The sequence below is a fragment of the Balaenoptera physalus genome, assembly GCF_965194825.1.
Source record: "Balaenoptera physalus genome assembly, chromosome: 6".
NCBI classification, from domain to species: Eukaryota; Metazoa; Chordata; class Mammalia; order Artiodactyla; family Balaenopteridae; genus Balaenoptera; species Balaenoptera physalus.
Window position 1 is genome coordinate 135,674,494 of NC_138885.1, and position 22,549 is coordinate 135,697,042.

At 50.0% G+C, this 22,549-nt stretch overlaps 1 protein-coding gene and 1 long non-coding RNA gene across 41 annotated transcripts in view; one reads left to right on the plus strand and one right to left on the minus strand.

The window, feature by feature from the left end:
• Nucleotides 1-15,600: 15,600 nt before the first annotated feature.
• Nucleotides 15,601-17,009, minus strand: LOC309662649. The gene is made up of 2 exons (XR_014264870.1): nucleotides 16,445-17,009; nucleotides 15,601-15,803 (listed from the first exon to the last, which is right to left on the minus strand). It is a non-coding gene; the product is annotated as an uncharacterized lncRNA (long non-coding RNA).
• Nucleotides 17,010-17,700: 691 nt separating this feature from the next.
• Nucleotides 17,701-22,549, plus strand: part of LRRFIP1 (LRR binding FLII interacting protein 1) — a 146,207-nt gene continuing 141,358 nt past the window's right edge. For 20 of the 40 annotated variants that reach the window (XM_082465589.1, XM_082465551.1, XM_082465553.1 and 17 more), the window contains exon 1: nucleotides 17,701-17,869. In XM_082465589.1, coding sequence (XP_082321715.1) covers nucleotides 17,774-17,869 — 96 coding nt within the window. In that variant the 5' untranslated portion in view covers nucleotides 17,701-17,773. The remainder of the gene's footprint in view (nucleotides 17,870-22,549) is intronic. The other 20 variants (XM_082465593.1, XM_082465566.1, XM_082465575.1 and 17 more) reach the window with 3 other exon arrangements.

Below are 22,549 nucleotides of genomic sequence, written 5' to 3' on the forward strand. Positions count from 1 at the left end.
TGACAGTGTAGGGAGGTGGAGGAGGGGCAGGGATTCAGCCTGATTTAGATACACGTCTGAGACGTGAGCTCCGTGTATCTAAGGGTTGTCTGAGCCCCAGGCTGTTGGGTTTCCTTTCCTTTTCCGGTGGTTCCTCGGCTCTCACTGAGATTCCCTGGCTGACCTCCCTGAGGAAGAGGCTCAGGAACAGACCTTCTCCAGCACCCACCCACCCCCGACCCTCCCAAGCTCAGAGGCTCATTGGAGGGGCCACGTTCCACTCCTGAGGAGCCTTGGGTGGCGAGACCAACAGCAGAGGCCACAGGCTGCTGTGCCCACGTTCTCAGCCGGGGCAAGCGAGCGGGCGAGGCGAGGGGGACTCAGCCAGGATGCTCTTGGTCACGTCCAGAGGCAGCCAGGCAGGAGTAAAGGAGAATCCAGACATCGGGAAAACGCATGTCCCGTAAACAGTGGAGAAATAGCACTTGGTCCACCCAACCATTGTGCCGGCCGGTCGGTTCCCTCTGAGGCTGAGAGAAGGAAGCTGTTTCAGGCCTCTCCCCTGCCTCGGGGGGCATGCTGCAACCTTCGCCATTCTTTGGCTTGTGTTATAGAAGCATCACCTCCATCTCTGGCTCCATCCTCAGGAGACCTTCTCCCCGTGATTCTGTGTCTGTGTCCAAACTTCCCCTTTGATAAGGACCCCTGTCATATGGGCCCATGGCCCGCCCTAACGAACTCACCGCAACCTGACGACCTCTGTAAAGACCCTCTCTCCAAATAAGGTCACATTTTGAGGCGCTGGGGCTTAGGACTTCAACATATCAATTCTCGAGGGACACAAGTCAACTCATAACACCTTGGACGTCATAAATACTCATGAGACGGTCAACCAACGTGCTTCTGTGTAGGTCTGTCTCTGTGAAAAGCAACTCGGGCATTTGCCCCAGGCCTGGTCCTTTGGGGGTTCCTGAATCAAGAGGAGGCCTTTGGACTCCAGACGACTGCACTGCGTTGAAGAGTGTCCCCCAGATTCGTGTCCAAGGAACATCAAGGATTGCCAGTAACCACCGGAAGCCAGGAGAGTGGCATGGAACAGATTGTCCTCAGAGCTTCCAGAAGGAACCAACCCTACCCACACCTTGACTTCCAAGCCTCCAGGACTGTGAGACCACAAATTTCTGTTGTTTTAAGCCCTCCAGTCTGTGGAGGTTTGTTACATCAGCCCCAGGACACCAGTACAGAGCTTAGCCCAACCCGTGCCCTTTGGGAGGTTAATAGCCCGACACAGAACCTCAGGCCAATACTGGAGTCTTCCGGAGCACAGCCCTGCGTGTCTGCACAGGTCACACTCCGTGATGCTAGCCCCCCGTTACACCCCCACCTGGGCCCCAGGTGACAGAGGCTGTGCGCAAAGTTTACCCAGCAGAGGTAATGCTGGTAACACGAATGCACGCTCACTGTCACTTTTTAGCTCCAAGTGACTAAGACAGTTTAGTCTCTGGTTAAGCATTTGGCCACAACAGCAGAAACCAAGAAGGCAGGCGGAGAGAAGGAAGAGGGCAGTGGAGTTGTGACAGCGTGGCACTCCAGAGAGGTGGCAGATTATAATTTGGTCCCTGGAACTGCAGAGAGCCCTGAATCACTTCAGTCCTGCTCCCATGAGATCTGCTGTGTGGCCAGCGTTCCCTGCCACTGACATCTTCGTCACTCTCAACAGCTGAAGAACTGGCAACACAGAGTCCCTGCCCTGCTGGCTGAACGCGGGGTGGCGGGCGGGGGTGGAGGCTGAGCTGGTGCCGCAAAGCCCCGCGGGTGACAGGGCACCAGGCGCCAGGCAGAAGTCCTCACCTGGAGATCACCTCCCCAGCCTCCAGCAGGGGCGGGGCTCCTCACGGCCGCCCAGCTCCCTCCACCCGCTCTGCGGACAGGGGAACCCTCGGAGCAGTGGGGCTCTCACCTCTCACCCCTGAAGCTGCAACCTCCCCCCAGTAGAGGCCAGTCTAGGGCCCACCTGGCCTCCGCCTGGCCCTCCCCACTGCGGAGAGAAAAGTACAGCTCGGCAAGCACAGAGAGAGGCTCAGGGCATGGCCTTGGTGTCTGACAGACTGGGGTTGGAGACTGCTCTGACCTTTGCTGGTGTGTGACCTTGCTTCCAACGCAGGGGGCAAGATTTCAAACCCTGGTCGGGGAACTAAGATCCCACATGCCGTGCACTGCAACCATAAATTAATTAATTAATTAATTAAAGTGCTTATTCTTTAAAAAAAACAAAGAATAAAGTTAGGCCTTAGCCACAGGAAGTTGTGAGTACTGAAATATCAGGTATGGATAAGACCCAGCACAGAGCCTAAAAAATGCACTCAAAATGGGATTTTTTTTTAATATTTCTTTTTTTTTAATAAATTTATTTTATTTTATTTATTTATTATTTTTGGCTGCATTGGGTCTTTGTTGCTGCGCGCGGGCTTTCTCTAGTTGTGGCGAGCGGGGGCTACTCTTCGTTGCGGTGCGCAGGCTTCTCATTGCGGTGGCTTCTCTTGTTGCAGAGCATGGGCTCTAGGCGTGCGGGCTTCAGTAGTTGTGGCACACAGGCTCAGTAGTTGCGGCTCGCAGGCTCTAGAGCGCAGGCTCAGTAGTTGTGGCTCACGGGCTTAGTTGCTCCACAGCATGTGGGATCTTCCCAGACCAGGGCTCGAACCCGTGTCCCCTGCATTGGCAGGCGGATTCTTAACCACTGTGCCACCAGGGAAGTCCCAAAAGGGGATTTTGAAAACAGTTTTTTTGGTTGCAAGTTACCAAACCAATTCAAGCTAGCTGGAGTAAAAGGGATTTTATTAGATATCTACTGAGGTTGTTCATGGAAGCGGAGGGCAGCCAGGCCTGGAACCAGTAAGTGAAGAGGTGTCACCCCCAGGGGGTCCTCTCTGCGTCCCCCATCTCTTGTCTGCTTCTCTGCACTGGCAGCAGCCCGCGGTTCTGGAATTGACAAGGGACTAGCCCTGCCTGACCGTCAGTCCCTCCCCCTCCTCTTCCCAAAGTCCCACACGGTCACCCAGAGCCCATCAACAGTTTAGGAAGCTGGAGGAGGTGGGTGAGGGTGGGGGACCGTGAACAAACATGGTGGAAGGAGGAAGCTCTGAGCAGAAGGGGACCTCATGAGGACGGGTCCCCTGCAGAGTGCCGGCTGCCACATAAGTAACTACTGTTAAACTGCCACACATGGCCTACAAGCTCCAGAGCACAACAACGCAGCTGGTCCCGTAGTGTTTCAACTCCTCAGGGCAGGGGTACCTAAAATGCATCCTGATTCCAGAGAGGAAAGATGCCCGAGCCTGTTCAGAAAGCCACTGCTGTGGACTAAGTATCTGTACCCGCGGAAAATTCATGTGCTGAGACCTAATCCCCAGGGTGATGGTATTGGGCGGTGGGGCCTTTGGGAAGGGATTAGGTCATGAGGGTAGAGGATTCGTGTCCTTATAAAAGAGACCCCAGAGAGAGCTCCCATCCCCTCCACCCTGTGAGGACACAGTGAGAAGATGACGGTCTTTGAACCAGGAAGCGGACCCCACCAGCCACTACACCTGCCAGCACCATGATCTTGGACTTCCCAGCCTCCAGGACAGTGAGAAATAAATGGCAGTTGTTTATAAGTCACCCGGTGTGTGGTGTTCTCTTACAGCCCGAATGGATGGAGGCAGCCACAGAAAGCTCCAGTGAGGCACCCAGCTCAGTGGACGAACCTCTCTGTTGCAAACTCGCAACTGGAAGAGCCCTTGGCCTCGGTTTTGTCAGAGTGTACTCTGTTATCCCCAAAGTGGGCTCTGTGAATTCTAGACCTGTGATGTGTCTCCAGGGCAAGGGCCCGAGGCCAGATGGGTTTGGAATGACTATTCCTTGCAATCCCTTCTCGGAGACTCAATGCCCATCTGTACACAAAAGCCCCCGAGTAGAAGCCCCTGTATTGCAATCTGTTCAACTTTGTTTAAACCAGCATTTCCCACATTTACTGGAGCCCAAACACATTTTTCATGGAGCACCTATTACCATGCCCTGGAATTAGTGGTCCAGGAAACACAGGTGGGGGAAAACTCACCCAGCCTGATACCAGCCCCTCCTCGGGGGGGAGAGGCGTCCTTTGGAGGCTCTCCGTGCTGGCCAAGGCATCCCTGTCCTCGCTTGGGACCTGATGCTGAAGAGGTCCTTCCTTCCACTGCGTTGCACCCACGCCTGCTCCTCGGCCCGCTCACCCCGGACAGTCCACTCTGCTCAGCTGCCTCCCATCACTACATTCTCCCAGTTGCCCTCTGGACGCTTTGCCTGTGTGCCACTCAAGTTTACTTCCTGAACTAGACCAAACTCCCGAGAGCAGTCCGACCAACGCGGCATGGAGCGGACACATCTCTTCTCTTCCACAGTAGATCTCAAAACTTATCTTTCATTCAGTGCTTATCAAAAACCTTCCCGAGTCCCCAGAACTGTGTCAGAAACCTACAGGGCCACCTAGAAATACCCTCGGGGAGCTTCCTGTGTACTGAGGAGGCCAAAGAAAACTTCACAAAGTTCAACAACAATATCAAAAGTAAATTATTCATGTCAGCAGTACAATAAATGTTGCAATAAGAATAGACGGGTATTCCTGTCCTGCCCCTAGGTCCTTGAGGACACGGGGAGGGGGAAGGGTAAACTGGGACGAAGTGAGAGAGTGGCATGGGCATATAGACACTACCAAATGTAAGATAGATAGCTAGTGGGAAGCAGCCGCATAGCGCAGGGAGATCAGCTCGGTGCTTTATGAGCACCTAGAGGGGTGGGATAGGGAGGGTGGGAGGGAGACGCAAGAGGGAGGGGACATGGGGATATATGTATACATATAGCTGATTCACTTTGTTATACAGCAGAAACTAACACACCATTGTAAAGCAATTATACTCTAATAAAGATTAAAAAAAAAAAAAAGAATAGACGGGTAAGGCCCCCAAGAGTATAAAAGATAATCAGAATCATCAAAAGCACGCAGTGCCCACCTCCCCACCCCCCACCCCGGCCCCCAAGAAAAGTGCAGCAGATACATTGGAACAGGTGCCAACACGGAAAGTCAGGCAGGGGAAGGCAGATGTCTGATCTGACTCCGTTTCTCTTTCTTCCTCTCCAGGTTTGCTGTGAAGGATTCTTCTCCCTAAATACTGCAGCCTGAGGACACGGTTAGTCTCCCCAGAACATGGCAGAGTGTGGACGACACCTTCCCAGGAGGCAGGACGGAGAGCAGAGGCTGCAGTGAGACCCCACAGCAGAAGGTTCTTTCCACCAGGAATGGTAGCTGTGGAGACCCTGATAACCACAGGAAACGCTGTGACCGAGAGTGAGAAAGGGGGTCTCTCAAGGACACCAGAAAAGGCTCTGCCTCACCCTGGGCTCCACCAAAGGACGGAGGGTTCCCGCTTGCCTTGTTCCCAGGGGACATTGAATAAATACTCATCCAATTGGTGAGTGATGGAGTGAATGGTGGGTAAATGAAAACCACGAAAACACAAAAGTCAGGCTTCCCACCTGAAGCAAGGCCAAGCACAGAATTAAAGGGCCATGTGAATGAATGAATAAATGAATGAATGAATGCCCCATTTCCTTCAGGAAATGAAATAATTTGAATATGGAATACATTTTGATAATTTGAATAGATGGTTTCCCCCCCAGTCTACCCAGAAAGACAAAAGCAAGTTCTTGCTCAAGACTGGGAAGCGGGAAGTTGATGATATACCTTACACACTCACACACACACACACACACTCATACTCACACAAGCAGACCTGTGGACACGTGGCCCTGCTGGTCTCTTCTTTGTCCTCTCTCGGCTTCGCATGGCCACGTCTTTGTCCCCTTATCTGGGCCTGTTCTGGAGGCCTTCCCTCCTTCAGCGATTGGCCCCGACCCAACCCTCAGCCCTGTCCCTGCCTCCTCTGGCCCTGCCCCTCCTCCCCATGGCCAGAGGCCTTCCTTCTGGGGAGCTGGCTTCTCCTCTCTCTCCCATCAGGGCAGCCAGCGGCTTTGGTCAACAGCTAAGGTCTGGTGCTGAGCAAGGATCCCGAGTCCCCTTCTCAGAGTAACAAGACGGGGGGTCCCTGGAGAGAGACAGAGATGGTTGCAGGGCAGAAAAAACAATTTTCCCTTTACTCTTCTGAGTTCTTGGCTGAGATCCCTAAAATAAAACAGTAACAAGAGAAAAACAAATAGAAGTTTATTAACACGTTTACCTCATGTATACGTGGGAGATCCCCAGGGAAAAAATGAGTAACTCTTCAGGGGGCCTCAGCCACCGGCTCAAATACCATCTTCAGCTAATGACAAAAGAGGAAAGGTGGGAGGTTCATACGGGAGGTGAGCAGGTAAACAGGTGAGGTGGTTATGCAGCTCTAAGCGGTGCCTTTGCCGTGGATGAGAGTTTCCTGTGATTCAGAGTCACCCTCTATTCCTGGTACAGGGAGAGAGACCCCCTTGTACGTGGAGGTACCCTTTACGCGTGTAGATTTCACTTACAAAAGGGCAACTTCTACTCTGTTTGCTGAGCTTTCCCTGTGTCTGCTGTTTCTCAAAATAATCAGCTCAGAACAAGCCTCAAGCCAAAGAGGCGTATTTGGGGATAGTGCATCCTGCTACCCTTCGAGGTTTCACACAAAATTTTCCCCTTCAGGCAGTGAAACCATGGCCCGCGAGGCCCGTGTAAAAGCAAGGATGCAGCTCACAGCCTCCCTGCCTGGGCTTTCCCTGGATACAGCTTCTTCCTGTGGGAATAAATCCTATCCATCCACAAAGCAAGTGCTCCTTCCTGATTTTCCCAGCGAGGTGCTCCGTTGGAGCAAAGCGACTTTATCCCTCCTTTTGCCTCCTTGAGACCCACTGGAGACAGGAATGGGGGTCTTGCTCATCCCCCTCTTTCTCCGGCCTCTCTCTACTGCACACAGTAGGTGCCCTGATGTACATTTCCAGCCTGCTGGACTCTGCCAGGCACTTTGCAGGGTTGTGGTTTAATTTAATCATCCCAGAGAGGCTAACTTGCATTGTGATTAGATTTTACTGTGAGAAAAAAAGAAAAAAATTTCCTAAGAAGAAAACCATATAACCTTTGCTCTGCTTGAGGCAAAGCTAAATTTTACAAACTGCTTGTAGCAAATTTTATAAACTGTTCTCTGTCTGGGTTAGAAAGATATAAAGAACTTAACATGAGCACAGACTGCAAATGAGTAAGTGGTAAACTATTTTTCTCTTATGTTCCTAAAATAGCCCGGGTGCCGGCACAGAGAGCTTCATCTTGGCCCAGAACCCTTGAGCGCTGTTATGGCGGAGAGTAAAACGAGGTAAAGCTCGGGACCCTCCGGAGTGTTTTCAATTGTTCGGCATTATCTTCATACAGAGAAATTTCCAGTGAATTCCTCACAATAAAGTCTTCAGAGCACTATTCAGTATAACCAAAACTTGATGAAATGTTTGTCCTATTTAAAAATTGGCAAAGCCAGCATACAGTGTACTCTTAAAAGCTACTGCCAAAAATATGGTGAACATCTTCCTATGATAATGAAAAAGATCTGAAACATCTGTGCTCAATTTCCGCTTTGGAGGACTGGAGTTGAGTAGTTGATAAAGGATGCTGTTTTGCTCGTAAATACAGCGATTCCTTAAGGGGAAAAGCTACAGTCACTAACTGGTCCATGTACGTAGTGGAGAAACTCGGTGACTTCCTACTCAAGATGCCTCCCCAATAAATAAGCTACAAGGATATATTGTACAGCATGGAGTATGTAGCCAATACGTTATAATAACTTTAAATGGAGTATAATCTATAAAAATATTGAATCACTATGTTGTACACCTGAAACTAATATAATATTGTAAATCAACTATACTTCAGTTAAAAAATAATTAGGCTTGGCTGCAAAGCAGAAGAAAACAAAGGCCTCACCAGATGTACAGATGTATACAAGCTGTCAAACACTGCACAGGTACCAGCCCACGAGTATGATCACCTGTGCGGTACCAAACAGAAAACAGGGCAGATCAAACACAGCCTGGGATTCCATGGCTCTGCCCTCCAGGTTATAGACGCTCAGTGACCACGAGAACAGAAAAGCTCACAGGGAGAAAGGACCACGGGAAATGGGATGAATGGGCAGGAGAGGAAAAAAAGGAGTGAGCTTCACGATTCCTTTCACAGCTGCCACAGTGAGCCGAACTGGCCTGTGAGAAAATCACCTTTTTGTTTCCGTGTCCTGATGTTACCTGTGGTCCTTCTGCAGGAAAACAGCACGCCAGTGGGTATCTGAGACCCCACAACAAGTAATAGGGGAGAAATAGACAGAACCACCCCAACCTCCTAAACCCTCCCAGGAGACAGGTGTCAAATAGGCTGACACCAAATATCCCTTCACAGCATCTCTTTTTATCCAGCATCTCCACATCCTGGAGGAAGTGATGTGTAGTCAGTGACAGGTAGTCAGCGATGTGTTAGGTTATGGTCTTTCCAAAAGTTATTACATTAAAACCATGAGTTTAATACGATGCCTAAAGGACAAATGCTCTCTTCTGTTGCCTGCTTATGTTTTCATTGGTTTGGTTGTTTTCCCATCATCATTTCTTTAAATACTCTTTTCTTTTAATTGTATAATCAACACATAATAAGATGCACAAATTTTAAGTGTGCATGCTCTTGGACATGCATGCAAAAATTCTACGAGTTGTGACAAATGCTTACATGCACCTATGTAAGGTGACCAACTGGTTCCAGTTTTCCTGGGACTATCCCTGTTTGAAATCTGAAAGTCCCACGTCTCAGGAAGCCCCTTATCTCCAGATAAAACTGGACAGTTCGTCTCTCTATGCAGCAAACACCTCACTGAAGATATAGAATATTTCCATCACCCCAAAAAGTTTCCTTGTGCCCTTTTGTAGTCAATCCACTCACCCTGCAAAGGCAACCGCTATTCTAATTTCTATCACCATAGCTCAGTGTTGCCTGTTCCAGAATTTCATATAAAGAGAACCATTCAATATATACTTTTTTGTGTCTCGCTTCTTTCACTCAACATCATGTTTTGGAACTTCATCCACATTGTTGCCTGTATTAGGGGTTTGTTAGTTTATATTGCTGAGTAGTAGTACATCTATAACTATAATTTGCTTATCTGTTCACCTGTTGATGGACATTGGGTTGTTTTCAGCTTTGGGCTATTATGAGCATTCTTGTGCATGTCTTTTTGTGGACATGTTTTCATGTCTCTTGGGTAAATACCAATGACTTGAATGACCGGGTTACAGGGTAAGTTATGTTTCTAAGAAACTTCCAAACAGCATTCCAGAGCAGCGATACAATTTCATACTCCCACCGGCAACGAGTGAGAGTCCCAGTTGCTTGACATTCTCACCCACATGTGGTCTTGTCAGTCTTTCCAATGGTAGACATTCCAGCGGATGTGAAGTGGTATCTCACTGTGGTTTCATTTTGCATGATAAGCATGTTCAACACTTTTCCTGTACTTTTTGGTCATTTGTATATCTTCTCTTTTTTTTTTTAAACAAACAATTTTTTATTGAAGTGTAGTTAATTTACAGTGTTGTGTTAGTTTCAGGTGTACAGCAAAGTAATTCAGTTATACATATGCATATATATATTCTTTTTCCAATTCTTTTCCATTATAGATTATTACAAGATATTGAATATAGTTCCCTGTACCATACAGTAGGTCCTTGTTGTTTATTTATTTTATATATAGTAGTGTGTATCTATTAATCCCAAACTCCTAATTTATCCCTCTACTTCCCTTTCCCTTTCAGTAACCATAAATTTGTTTTCTATGTTTGTGAGTCTGTTTCTGTGTCATAAATAAGTTCATTTGTATCATTTTTTAAGATTCCACATATAAGTGGTATCATATGGTATTTGTATTTCTCTGACTTACTTCACTTAGTATGATAATCTCTAGATCCATCCAAGTTGCTGCAAATGGTATTATTTCATTCATTTTTATGGCTGAGTAATATTCCATGGTATATATATACCACATCTTCTTTATCCATTCATCTGTCGATAGACATTTAGGTTGCTTCCATGTCTTGGCTATTGTAAATAGTGCTGCTATGAACACAGGGGTGCATGTATCTTTTCAAATTAGAGTTTTCATCTTTTCTGGAATATATGCCCAGGAGTGGGATTGCTGGATCATATGGTAACTCTATTTTTAATTTTTTAAAGGAACCTCCATACTACTCTCCACAGTGGCTGCACGAATTTACATTCCCACGAACAGTGTAAGAGGGTTCCCTTTTCTCCACACTCTCTGTATATCTTCTTATATAAAGTGTCTGTTTAAGTATTCAAATCTCTTGCCTGTTATTTAAATGACTTATTTATCTTTTTCCTATTGATTTGTAGGAAGTCTTTCTACATTCTGGATAGAAGTGCTTTGTCACATTTACATACTGAGGATATTTTCCCCCAGTCTGTGGCTTGTGTTTTCATTTTCTTACTGAAGTTTTTATATAAGCAGAAATTTTTAATTGTGACAAAATCCAATTTATCAATTTTGGATTTGATGATTAGTGCTGTTTAAAAACTGTCCAGGAAATCTTTGCCTACCCCAAGTTTTCAAAAACATTTTCCTAGATTTTCGTCTAGAAATTTTACAGCTTTAGCTTTTAAGTTTAGGTCGAAAATATTTCATGATTTAATTATTGTGTAAGGTGTTAGTTAAGGGTCAAACTTTATTTTCTCTATAGATATCCAGCGGTTTTGGCTCCACTTACCAAAAAAAGATTTTCCTTTCTTCGCTGAATTTTCTTGGTGCCTTGTTAAAATCAAGTGACCACTGTGGTAGCCTGAATCCTTGTAACCTGTTTTTTTTAATGTCTTTTTCTCTCTGTCGTTCAGTTTGGGTAATTTTACTGACCATTCCTCAGGTTCACTGATCCTTTCTTCTACATTATCCAATCTATTGCTAATACTATTCAAAGATTTTTTAAATTGGAAAGCATTGTATTTTTCAGTTCTACAATTTCCATTTGGTTCATTTTTAGAGTCCCGAAATCTTTCCTTAAATTCCCTATGTCTTCTTCCATTATATTCATCTTTCTCATAGTTATTTTATAGTAGTCCTCTGCTAATTTCCACATCAAGGTCATCTGTGAATCTTTTCCAACTGATTATTTTTTTCTTGACTGTGAGCCTCATTTTCTTGATTCTTCTTGTGTCTAGTAATTCTTTATTGTATACTGGACATAGAGGACATTACATTTCAGAGACTCTGGATTCTATTGCCTTCTTTTGAAGAGTGCTGAATTTGGTTCTATCAGGGAGGGAAGTTACCTCAACCCTTCATAGCACCTTGATCTTGTAGAGACTTGGTTCTAGGCTTTGCTACAGCATGTGTATTTTGATTTTCCTATCATAGCCCTTAGTCCTCTAATGTCATCTTACTAGTAAGGCATGGTCCCTCTGTGGTTTCCATGAAAGGCTCAAGGTGTTTGCCAAGCCCCCTAACTTGATAGGACTTGAATTCCTAACTTTGTCTTCCTAGCATGGGACAGCTGCTGAAATCTCTGCTCAGTTCTTCCAGGCTTCCAGCTTCCCTGTGAATTTCCTGGAGTTTCACTCCACACACGCATTGTTCAGGACTCAGCCATGGCTTCTACATAAGTTAGTATGCAGATCTTGAGGCTTAACCCTCTCTGCATCCCTTTTTCTGGGATTTCCTCACTAAATTGCCAGCTGTACTTGTAGTCTCAGACCCTAACATCTATTCCCAATCCAATAACTCTTGAATTCTATTCCCAGTGCACCTTGAGGACTGGAGAATATCCTCTGGGGAAGCGGATGTCACCTTTTACTTCCCTTAATTCAGAGGTTGTAGCCAGTCCAGTCTCTATCTGCTTTGATTACTCTTCAGTGGGTACTTTTATATTTTGTTTGAGGTTTATAATTATTATTGACAGGAGGATTAGTTTGAGGTAAGCTTCCTCTCCATCACTAGAAGTGAAAAGTCCTTATTTTTAAAACCAATTGAATTAATAGTTAATAAATCCCATGCGAGGAGAAAATTGGTATCACTGCCAGTCAGTGAGTATTTGTAGCACTTCTCCTGCACAAATAAAAGGAAAATTGGTCTTCATGTCCTATTTTATATAGCACCATGTGAAAGGGCTCTTTATTCAGTCAAGCCATGAACATTTTCTAAACACTCATGGACCCATGACCCTGAATAAGGCTCTATTGGGGGATGAAAAGACAATCCTGGGTTTGGGGCTCAGGAACGCTATCCCAAGAGTGCTACGGAGAGCTGACTGAAGGTGTTGGCTAAGGAGCTGGTTCTGTGTGCAAGAGGACAGCCACTCTCAGCTTTTCTCCCTGGAGACAAGCATGGCATGTAATTATCCTGAATGTGACATCCTCCTGCCAAAGCACCTCATTTGTGCAAAATTCCTGCCACTCGGTAGCACTCAGTGGAGGTAAAATTATTATGGTAATAACACTTATCGCCAATAATTTCACAAACTTCAGCATTTTAACTATCACTAGTCATGAATTACCAGTAACACATTTGACACCTATTGGGAATCTCCAGAATTACTGCAAAGGCTACGATGGAGCCATTCTGAAGTTTGGAATGTGCAACGTGATGGAAGTGTACTTCGGAAGGTTATTCTGGCTTTGGTAGTTAGGAAGGCTCAAACAGGGACAGCACAGAATGGGAGCTCTGATGGCCCACAGATGGACTTCAAAGTATCACCCTTTAAAATTGTGCTCAATTTCCTGTTTAGGTGCCCTTTACTTTCTTCTTTTTTTTTTTTGGTAGGTGAGAGGAATCCAGCCTTTATCAGATTTTCAAAGGAGTTCACAATCCCCCCAAATTTAAGAATTATTGATCTAGAAACCAGACTTTTTTTTATCATGAACTCAATCACCAAATATTTTAAAATACACCCCAAATTTTATATATTTATTTATGTGTAAATTATGTTCATAATCTATTTTCATCTGTTATATCAGAGCACAATATCCACTAAAAATGAGGTTAATCATTAATAATAGGAAATGTAAATTTGTGTTTCAAATTGTTTGGGATGATTATTCATTGTTCTCATCATATCTAATAACCTGATATTGAGACCAATGAAGAGTTCCTCCTGAGTTAGAAATAGGTCTCTCATTCTCTTGTTTGTCTGTGATTTGGGGGAAATATTTTCTTGAGAATCTTTTAAATCCTTTGAAGCCATTTATCTACTCTTTGAGTTTTAGTTAAAACTAGATTATGTAACCCATAAATCCATTTCTTGTTCATGCAAATACATCAAAATATCCTGAAAATGGTCTAATGAGAGAGAATGCCATTAGCAGCCCCTGGGAATACCTTGTGTATCATTATGACATGACCTGTGACCACTTAAAGTGAGGTTATAGATCATACATCAACATTTGATCTATAACATTCTTATTTTTAGTTTAAAATACATATTAATGGAAGTTCTAGTATGTTTCTCCTGCATCCCAGTGTATTGTCTCATGCACCCCACCCTGGAGACCTCAAGTTCAGAAGATGATTTACTGCAAGTCACCCACAGGTGTGGCAAGGTGAACCAGGTACAGACCATCATGGAGTCAGCAAAGATGCGGAAGGGGGATAGGGATAGAATCAATCAGAGATGAAGGATAAGATAAATTTAAAAATCCAACATGATTCCAAAGTTTTAACTCCAAGAGACATGAAGTGGTGGTATCCTGGGAGAGAAGAGGCATTTAGAATGACAAGATTGGGTTGGGTGAAGGATCAGTCCAATTTTCTGCTTTGAGATGCTGAGAGAGGAAAGAGACAAAGGCCAGCAGGCCACTGGAGACAAACCACTAACCTCCCAGGCATCGTGGAGACCCTGACCTCAGCCAGCTCCCCTCTGGGCATGATTTTGGCTCCATGTTCTGTCCACTGCCTTTCAAGCCATCCTTGTGAGTGGCTGTGATTCTCCCTAGCCTTTCTCCAGCTGTAATCCAAGGGAGGTTTTTCCATCCTCTGTTAATTGGAAGAGCAAGGCTGGAACACGAGTGAATGATGTTTGAACCACATGGAAGGCTTTCTCAATGGACCCGACTGAGTCAGCCCACGGCCCGTGTGACTGTCCTTCAGAGGGCCCTACCAGAGCAGCTCTGCGTCACCCTCCAGCCTGGATGACTCCTCCAGAGATGCCCGTTAACTGCTTCCCCCGGCCGGCTCACAGGCTTGCCTAATGAGGTCCCAAACAAAAGGAACACTGTGTCGGGAGTGGAAAGTCCACGTGGGGTCCCCTGTGTGGTGCCCCCCACCGAGGCTGCCTTCACGTATTCATGGACCCTTCCTGAAGGGCATCTGTATCTTTGTGAAGAGCCTCAGTACCAGGCTTGGAGATGAATATATTGATTCTCTTGCCCGGGACATCAGACTTCTGATGCAGCTTCTCTGAAGTAACCCCTTGTGGGTAGTCTAATCACCTGGAATAAGAAAAAGGCCACATGGGAGGGGCTAGGTAGTGCTGGTGGCACAATACAGTCCTCTAGGTAGAAGCAAGTTCGTGGACTACCACGCAAGAGAGGCTGAGAGTCCAGAGTAAATAGAAAGCCACAGCTTCTTGGTAAGCCCATGGCTCAGCCTGATGGATGGGGTCTTGCAGGTTTCTGCAGCCCTCAAAGGGCACCCCAAGAACAGATGACAACCACAAAGCTGCCTAATGTCCTTGCCCACCTCCCCACGCCCCAGCAGGAGCTGCTGCCCTGTTCATTCCAGACCCAGGCCTTTGGGGAGAGGAGCTGCAGGACCACTTATTGATTGCCTGTGTGTCAAGCCCTGAGATACATCTTTACATGGACTGCCCCCACCCTGACAATGCAGGTGTCATATTTCCATTTAAAGGCAAGAACTGATTCCAAAGGGAGAAGCAGACAGTTGTAGAGCACATCACCAAAGAAGGAGGAAGCATGCGGATGGTGGTTCAGGAGGTCATGACATCATGGGACCACCTGAGGGCCAGCAACGTTGGTTCTGATGATTCCCAAAAGGTTGGCCTTTCCCAGATGTGGGTGGTTGATGGCGGGGAGATGGGAGACAGAATTCACCCTAGTGTCTGAGAACACTGTGTAGGGACCGAACTATTCAGAAATACCTCCAGTCAGTCCCTGAGGCAGTCAGTCCCCTGTCTCTGTACAAAACCCAACTGGGATGGTGAGGAGGGGGCTGGGACCTGGACTCAGTCCCCACATTCAGCCAGACGCTCTCATTATGATTGAAGCAGGGGCACATTCAGTCCCCAGTGAGGGCGGAAAGATGAGCAAGACAAGGTCAGTTCCTGCCCTCCTCACATCATCAGATCAGCACAGAAGAATTCAAGTGCTAGAAGAAAGAGTCTCTTGATGTTCTGAGGAAGTCCAGTGAGGAAAGCAAGGAGCAGCCTTGGAGAGTTGGGAAGACTTCCTCCAGAATGGAGATGGGTTAGGAGTGATTAAGACTCTGCACTTCCACTGCACGGGGCATGGGTTTGATCCCTGGTCAGGGAACTAAGGTCCTGCGTGCCACGCAGCACAGCCAAAAAAAAAATTTTTTTTTAATTTTTTTGAATTTTATTGTATTTTTTTATACATCAGGTTCTTATTAGTTATCTATTTTATACATATTAGTGTATATATGTCAATCAAAAAAGAAAGATGTTGGAGCTTAGATGTGGCTTTGGATGAGGAGTTCCAGGTATCGCAGGTAAGTCCTGAGAGAACAGCGGCTCTGTCTGTGTCCTTTGCAGCTCTGCCCCAGCTTCCGGCGCAGCACCTGCCAGGCAGCAGGTGTGGGGGAATGAATGAGTGAAGCCATGGGAAGGAGCCTGAGCAAAGACAGAGTCTTCACCAGGCATCACGGGCTAAGGGAGCAGCGAGCCTCCAGCAGGGCTGAGGGCAGAGCAAGAGATGGTCCTCCAACCAGGACCATGTCACCTAAGGAGTATGGGGTCCTAAGTGGTGTAATGTGACATAGAAGACTCAATCAACAGGTATTTCCTCAGTCCCTCTGCTGTGTCAGGTGTATGCAAGCTCCAGGAGTACAGTAATGAACAAGGTCACAGCCCTAATACCATCTGCCCTGTGGACCCACCCCACTGAAGTCCACTCAGCTGTCCTGAGCAATGGAACTTGGTTCCTCCATCCTGTGTCACTCCCCCACCATCTTTTCCCTGCAGTAAACCTCCAGCATCCTTCTCTGCCACTGCCGGGTCCCCTTTCTGTTCCCTCCTCCATCCAGCTCCCAGGTTACTTTCTAAGAACCCAAACCAACCTGGTCATGTCACTTGGTTAGAAATATACCAAAATGTTAACTGTACTCATTTCTAGGGGGAAAATCACAGGTGACTTCAGGATGGCCCTGCCCTTCCATTCTTCCCCAGCCGCATTAAAGATCTCCCCATACCCCAAATATACCAGTAACTTTCGGTCACTGTGCTTCCGCCAGCGCATTTCTTCTTCCCTAATGCAGTACAGACAGCTAACAGTCACTCGGGTCCTCACCCCGGAAGAGAAGGTAATGGCTTTGTAAACCTCATCTGATCCCCCTATTCAATCTTAAACCCACCTTGAGAGAGTGGAAGGTAAAGCTCAAGCAGTCATTCCCTTTTCAATATCTACTTCTTGAGAGCAGCTGATGTTTCAGACCTTTTCCTAGAAGCTGGGGACACAGGAGTGGAGTGGCAGGTCCCAGAAAACACGCCGGTGAAGCAGGAAACGCCCACATCAACACGGGGCTTCTGAACGTGCTGTAAGGCTCAAGGGGCTGGCGAGATCCCACAGAGCGGGATCTGACCTCCCCTGAGCCTGACCCGAGAACCCAGCTTTCACCCATCTGGGAGGCCAGACCCCACTTCACCTGGGGCGCAGGTCTGAACCACGTCCCTGCACCCACCCCTGGGTGCAAACCCGTCTCTGCAGCCCCGTCCCTCCCTGCGAGCCCTCCAGCGCCCCCCGATGAAGTGACCGCTGCCCTGGTGAGGTCAGCCCACTATTACCAGGGGGGTCCACCCTCCAGTGTCCCCCGCCCCACCGGCCCAGACCCCTCCAGGCATCTCGAGCTCCAGCCTCCCGCCCCTCCCGCCTCCGAACCCTCCGTGGTCCCTTGCCCCCTGTCCCCACCGGCACCCCAAGCCTTCATCACCCCGTCCCCTGCGCCCACGCGCCCCCGACCCCCAGCCATCCCAAGTCTGCTGCCGTTTCCACGCTCACTGTGCCCCAGCGTCCCCGCACCCCCGTCCCCGCTCCCCACTCGCATCCCCAGCCCTTGTCGTCCCCGCGGGTCGCCGGCGTCCTGGTCCCCGTGTCCCGCCGCTCCGGCGTGACCTCGCGTCCCCAGCCCGTTCCCACCGGCAGTCCCAGTGTCCTTTCCCCACGCGTCCCCGCGCCCCCGACCCCCAGCCATCCCAAACCTCCCGCCATCTGCATGCTCACGGTCCCCCGGCGTCCCCGCGCCCCCAGCCCCCAGCGCCCGCGTCCCTGGCCCCCGGAGTCCCAGCGCACCCGGCTCCCCGGTCCCCTCTCCGGCGCGTCCCCGCGTCCCTGCTGCCCCCGGCGCCCGAGTTCCCGTGCTCCTCCCACCGGCGCCCCCAGCCCCTGTCCCCCGCGTCCCCGCGTCCCCGCGTCCCCGGCCCGCTGACGCCATGACGCCGCGGCGGAGGGAGGGGCGGGGCGGGGCCGGGCCGGACCGAGAGGGGCGTGGGCGGCGGGAGCCACGGTCCCGCGGCGCAGCGGGCGACGCGGCCGATGGACATGGGCACCCAGGGCTCGGGGCGCAAGCGGCTCCCCAACCGCGAGCGGCTGACGGCGGAGGACGACGCGCTGAACCAGATCGCGCGCGAGGTGAGCGGCGCGGCCGGGCCGGGGCGCGGGCGCTGGGGGCGCCGCCGGAGCTGTCAGGCGTCCGTGCGTCCGCTGTCCGTCGCTCCGCCGGCGCCGCGGACGGGGCGCGGGCCAGGCCGGGACCTCGGTGGGCCGGGCGCCGGTCCTCCGCCGCGGGGACAGGCCGGCGGCACCGACCCCTCCCCCCATGTCGCCAGCTCCCTTTGGCCGCCGCCCCCCCCCCCCCCGCCCCGCGCAAGGTGGCCCCGGGCCGGCCGGGTGGGGGGCGAGCGAGCGCCCCGCTCTGTTGCGCCGCATGGTAAGGGTGATGTAGGCCCGACCCTGGAGGCCCGAGGACAGTCCCCGGAGGCCACATGGCCCTGGCGAAATGACCCGCTCCTGTCGATAACCAGTTGTCGTCTCGATTGACACACGAGGTGCAGCTTGGGCACGAACCGGGGTCCCTGTGAATCTTGTTTCTGGACCGAGCGTGCAGACGGGTTCAGGCACGCCGAGAGGTTCTCCTCAAAGTTTCCCGGGCAGAGTTTATTATGGTGGTCATGGTGGTCGGTGATGAACTTGAAGTGTGGCGAACAAAAGGTGCACCGCCCGCGTAGCTGTACAAGTGCCTTTTTCTCCCACAAGGATTCAGCCTTCAGGTTAAACAAACGGTGACGTTGGCAAAGATGCCCAGCAGATTGGTGGCAGCAGCTTCCCTGGGAAGGGGCGTGATTTCTTGGGCCCACAGTGGACAAGCTTGTTTTTTTACAGTACACCCTTTTGTACCTTTTGAATTGTGTACCCAGCGTGCTAACTATAGAGAACGTATATGCAGAGGCAGTGCCACCTTCCTGATACCCTCTCCTCCAGGTGTCGGAGTGCGATGGAGTTTGTCTGCATGTCATTATTATCACCTGGGAAAACTTCCAGGCGATTTAGGCTGAGGCGTCTGGTTGCCTCAGTCAGCTATTTATGGAGGTCTACTCTGTAACCAGTTCTTAGGTGATTTTGCTTTTATGGACACATGGCTGTCACAGTATTTGTTGACTACTGAATGAATGAACACTTTTGTTTTTCTCCCTATGCGAAGAGAAAGGCTTTCCAGGAAAACTCCTATTCATCCCTTAAAGCCCACGGTAGATTTGTGTCCTCTGTGAGACCTCCTACATCACCCCGGGGCAGAAGTCTCCCTGCCTTCACTCGGGTTCCAGTAGCTCTCACTCCCTACGCCTGCTGTGGTAGTCACATGGCCTCAGCATTATTTGTTCACTGGTCTGTCCCCCGTAGAAGGTGACCACCAGGCAGGCAATGTCTTACTTTCGTATCCCCAGAGCTCAACACAGAGCTAGGCACATAGTAGGTGCTCCTACGTCTCTGTTGCATTGCCTGAAAAACAAAAGAGGTACAAGGCACTTACAGTACATTTGGCTAAATATAGACATTTGCTAAATGTAGTAGCTTGAACATAATCCCCACCCCCTGTGAAGACGGTCCTTTAAGTATGTATTTAAACATAAAACCAAACAGGTGTTCTCTGGGAGGCCTGAGGTGACACGATCCGTGAGTCTTGTCTTTCTGGCAGTGGTTACGGTCAAAGGAAGGAGAATGAGGGTTCCCTAAGTCCACCTCGTATCTGCTGGATTTTATAAAAACAGACGGAAAAGGAAGGCGAGGGGCTGCTCCTGGGTGGACAGCCTTGAGGTCCTGAGTAACTGGGAACCCACGGTCCTGCCTCCTAGCCAGGGGACGCAGTTGGCAGTGACAAATTCAGACGTGGGCATCAGACCTGGGCTCGAAACTATATAGAGCTCCTCGTGAGCTGTGCGGTGCTACTCAGCCCCCTCCCAGCCTCCATTTTCTCACCTCGAAAATGGGGAAGAAGAAATCCCCCGAGGCTGTCAGGATTAAAGTGAGTAGCAGACATAAAGGGAGTAACTAGCTAAATGCGAGGGCTATTCACACACACATTCTCCCAGTAGACCCAGCCATAGATGTAGTCGTTCCAAGTGCTGAATGGCACGTATCTGTAGTGTTGGAAGGAGCTGGTGCAACACTTTATGTTTTACTACAAATTGAATTCTATTTCCCAACTGTGAAACTTAGAATCACTATTCAAATGGCAAATATCTATTCACCATGAAGTTCTCGAGAGTTCTTATAAAAATTAACAAAATCGTCTTAAGTTGCGTGCTTTCGTGTTTGCTCGTTGATTCAGCAGATGCATGCTCTCCGAAGCCCCGTCCTAGGGAGACTGGGATCCAGGGATGGACCTGAAGAGCATCCGCCCTCCAGGAGTTGGGGTCTGACATAGATCAATAACAAAAATAGAAGACAGGAAGAGATCTGAGATTTAAAGGATATTGTTCCCTGAAGGTTTCGAAATGAGAGAGTTACAATTTATTGACGGGACTAAGAAAGGCAATCAGAGGAGGCGTCCCGGGGGAAGTGGCATTTTGAGTTAGTCTTGAAGTGACAGAAACCCTGACCTGGACTGGCCTCCACGAGGGAAATGATTTGGCTGGAGGATGGACTCCCGGGCACCCTCAACAGCGCGGTGGCCCCTTTTCTCCACGGCTCCTGTGTAGCTGGCTCGGCTGGGCCGTCCTCTGCGGGTGGCCTCATCCTTGGGCCGCCTTGCTTTCGGCAGGCTGGCTGCCGCGTTCCCAGGCTGCCCCGCCTGAGCCCACACCCCGTCTCTTCCGGTGGCTCTGTCCGGAGAGCTAGAAACATCTCCCAGGCCGCCCCTGAGCCAAGCTCTGTGACCAGGACGGTGGACTCGGTGGCGTGGCAGTGGGGCAGGGGGGGTTTACCCTGTGATCAGTCAGGCCCATCCTGGAAATGGGGGGAGTTGGCCTCCCCCGAAGCGCTTGGGGAGGTATGGGGGCCTGGATGAAAACCAGGAGGCCTTTAGAAAGTGGCAGGGGGTGGGGTGGACTCGGGTCAGGCCCCCGGGAATGTGCACTCAGAGGATAAGTGGAGAGTTCCAGGCAGAGGTGATGGAGTCTGGGGCGGGGAGCCCGGAGCAGCCGAGGCAGGGCCCTGCTGGAGAGCTGGCTTCCCTGCTGAGGGCTTTGGACTCTCTGGGCGAGAGTGGGAAGCAGGAACCCAGTGGAAGCGCTGCGTTTATATTCCTGCAGTTAGTTTATGGTTTCACTCCAGGCAAGTTTACAGTAAATGGAGTTGTAACTTTAAAACACTGCAGCTGCGTTAGCACGAGTAGCTTGTTTCTCACTGTCTTGTCTGAGGCGGGATTCAGGCAAGATGTTTTCAGGAAGAAGGTCCGGTAAGCACTTTGCGAAGCTCACGCAGCGTTTCTCACATCCCAGGGAGAGGTGTTGTGAAAGCAGGTATGTCTTTCTCTCCCACCGCCTTGAACACTCCGCTGATGATTTTTGGTAGCATGCCAAACCTCTCATTCAGCGCTCCGCTGCTGAGTGAAATGACCTTGCTCTCACAATGACCAAGGCAATTCAAAGTATTCCTCTCCGGTGGAGACGGCCTTTCCAGGACAAAGGAAGTCGGCTGTGCAAGCTGTGCAGGCGGCGTTAGACGGTCCTCGCGGCGAGCCTTGCATCCTCTCTGCGGCCGTGAACGCTGGTCGGTTTCCCCTCCTCGCTCACAGCACGGAGACCTCCCCCATGACTGTGTCCCGTGGCCTCCTCTCCTAGGTGGTCCCACTGGGACGCTGCCCTCTGGGCCCATGATCCCCCCGGGGGCGCTGGTGCACCTCCCAGAGCCCCCCTGTTGGAGGGTGTCGACCCCTGACCTGTGAGTGTGGCTGTTCTGGGCTCATGGCCCCCCTTCACTAGAGAAGTGCCCATGGCCACTGGGGGGGGGTGTCACTTTACAGGGGAGGGGGTAAGACCTCCCACCCCAGGGGCAGCCCACAGCGATTGACCCCGGGATGTGAGGACACAAAAAGCTCCACCCCCAGCCCACTTGCCTCCCAGTGGAACCGACTCTGTGGTGCAGTTCACACTGCAGGGCTCCCCGTGGGAGGGCCCGAGGGCAGACTGAGTCCACCTCCTTCCCTGCCCCATCTGCCCCCTCACATCCCCCTGCTGGCCGTGCTCCCTGGTAGATCACTCACATCCAAATCCCTGCCTCAGGCTCTGCTTCTGGACACCCCAACTTAGGACAGTCTCCATGTCTCATTCTGGGTGGTCCCATGAATAAAGGACATGCTAATCCTAAAGCCCCCTTTCATTTGCTGTGCCCCCACCTCCCGTCCTTCCCAAATAGTGCCCACAGATCACCCTGTCTTGAGGGACCCTGACTCCTTTTCTCCTCAAGCCTCAAGGCCATTCGAGGGCCAGTCTGGGGGTTGGGTGCACAAGCCCTTTTGCAGAGTGGCCTGGAAATCTGGTTCAGTTTGGGCCTCCGCTTCACCTTTGTCCGGCTCTCAGCAGGTCTGGCCCCTCTGGGGTCTTGCAGTCCGGGAGGGTGCCCAGCTGGTACTGTGACACACGCTGCTGGTACCCTGGTGCAGTCCCTGACCTCAGGTGAGATCCCACCGGCGTTTACAACACAGGCTTGTTGCTGCAGCCAGTTTCACTTCATTTGAACCATCACCTTCATACCTTTTTTCCCAGTGAATTTGCTTTTCTGAGGCTGGCTGGTGGATGCAGACCTGTCGGACACTGACCGGAGGGTGAGATCCGGCGTGGCCAGTGGTTTGGGACTGGGGGTGGTATCAGGGCC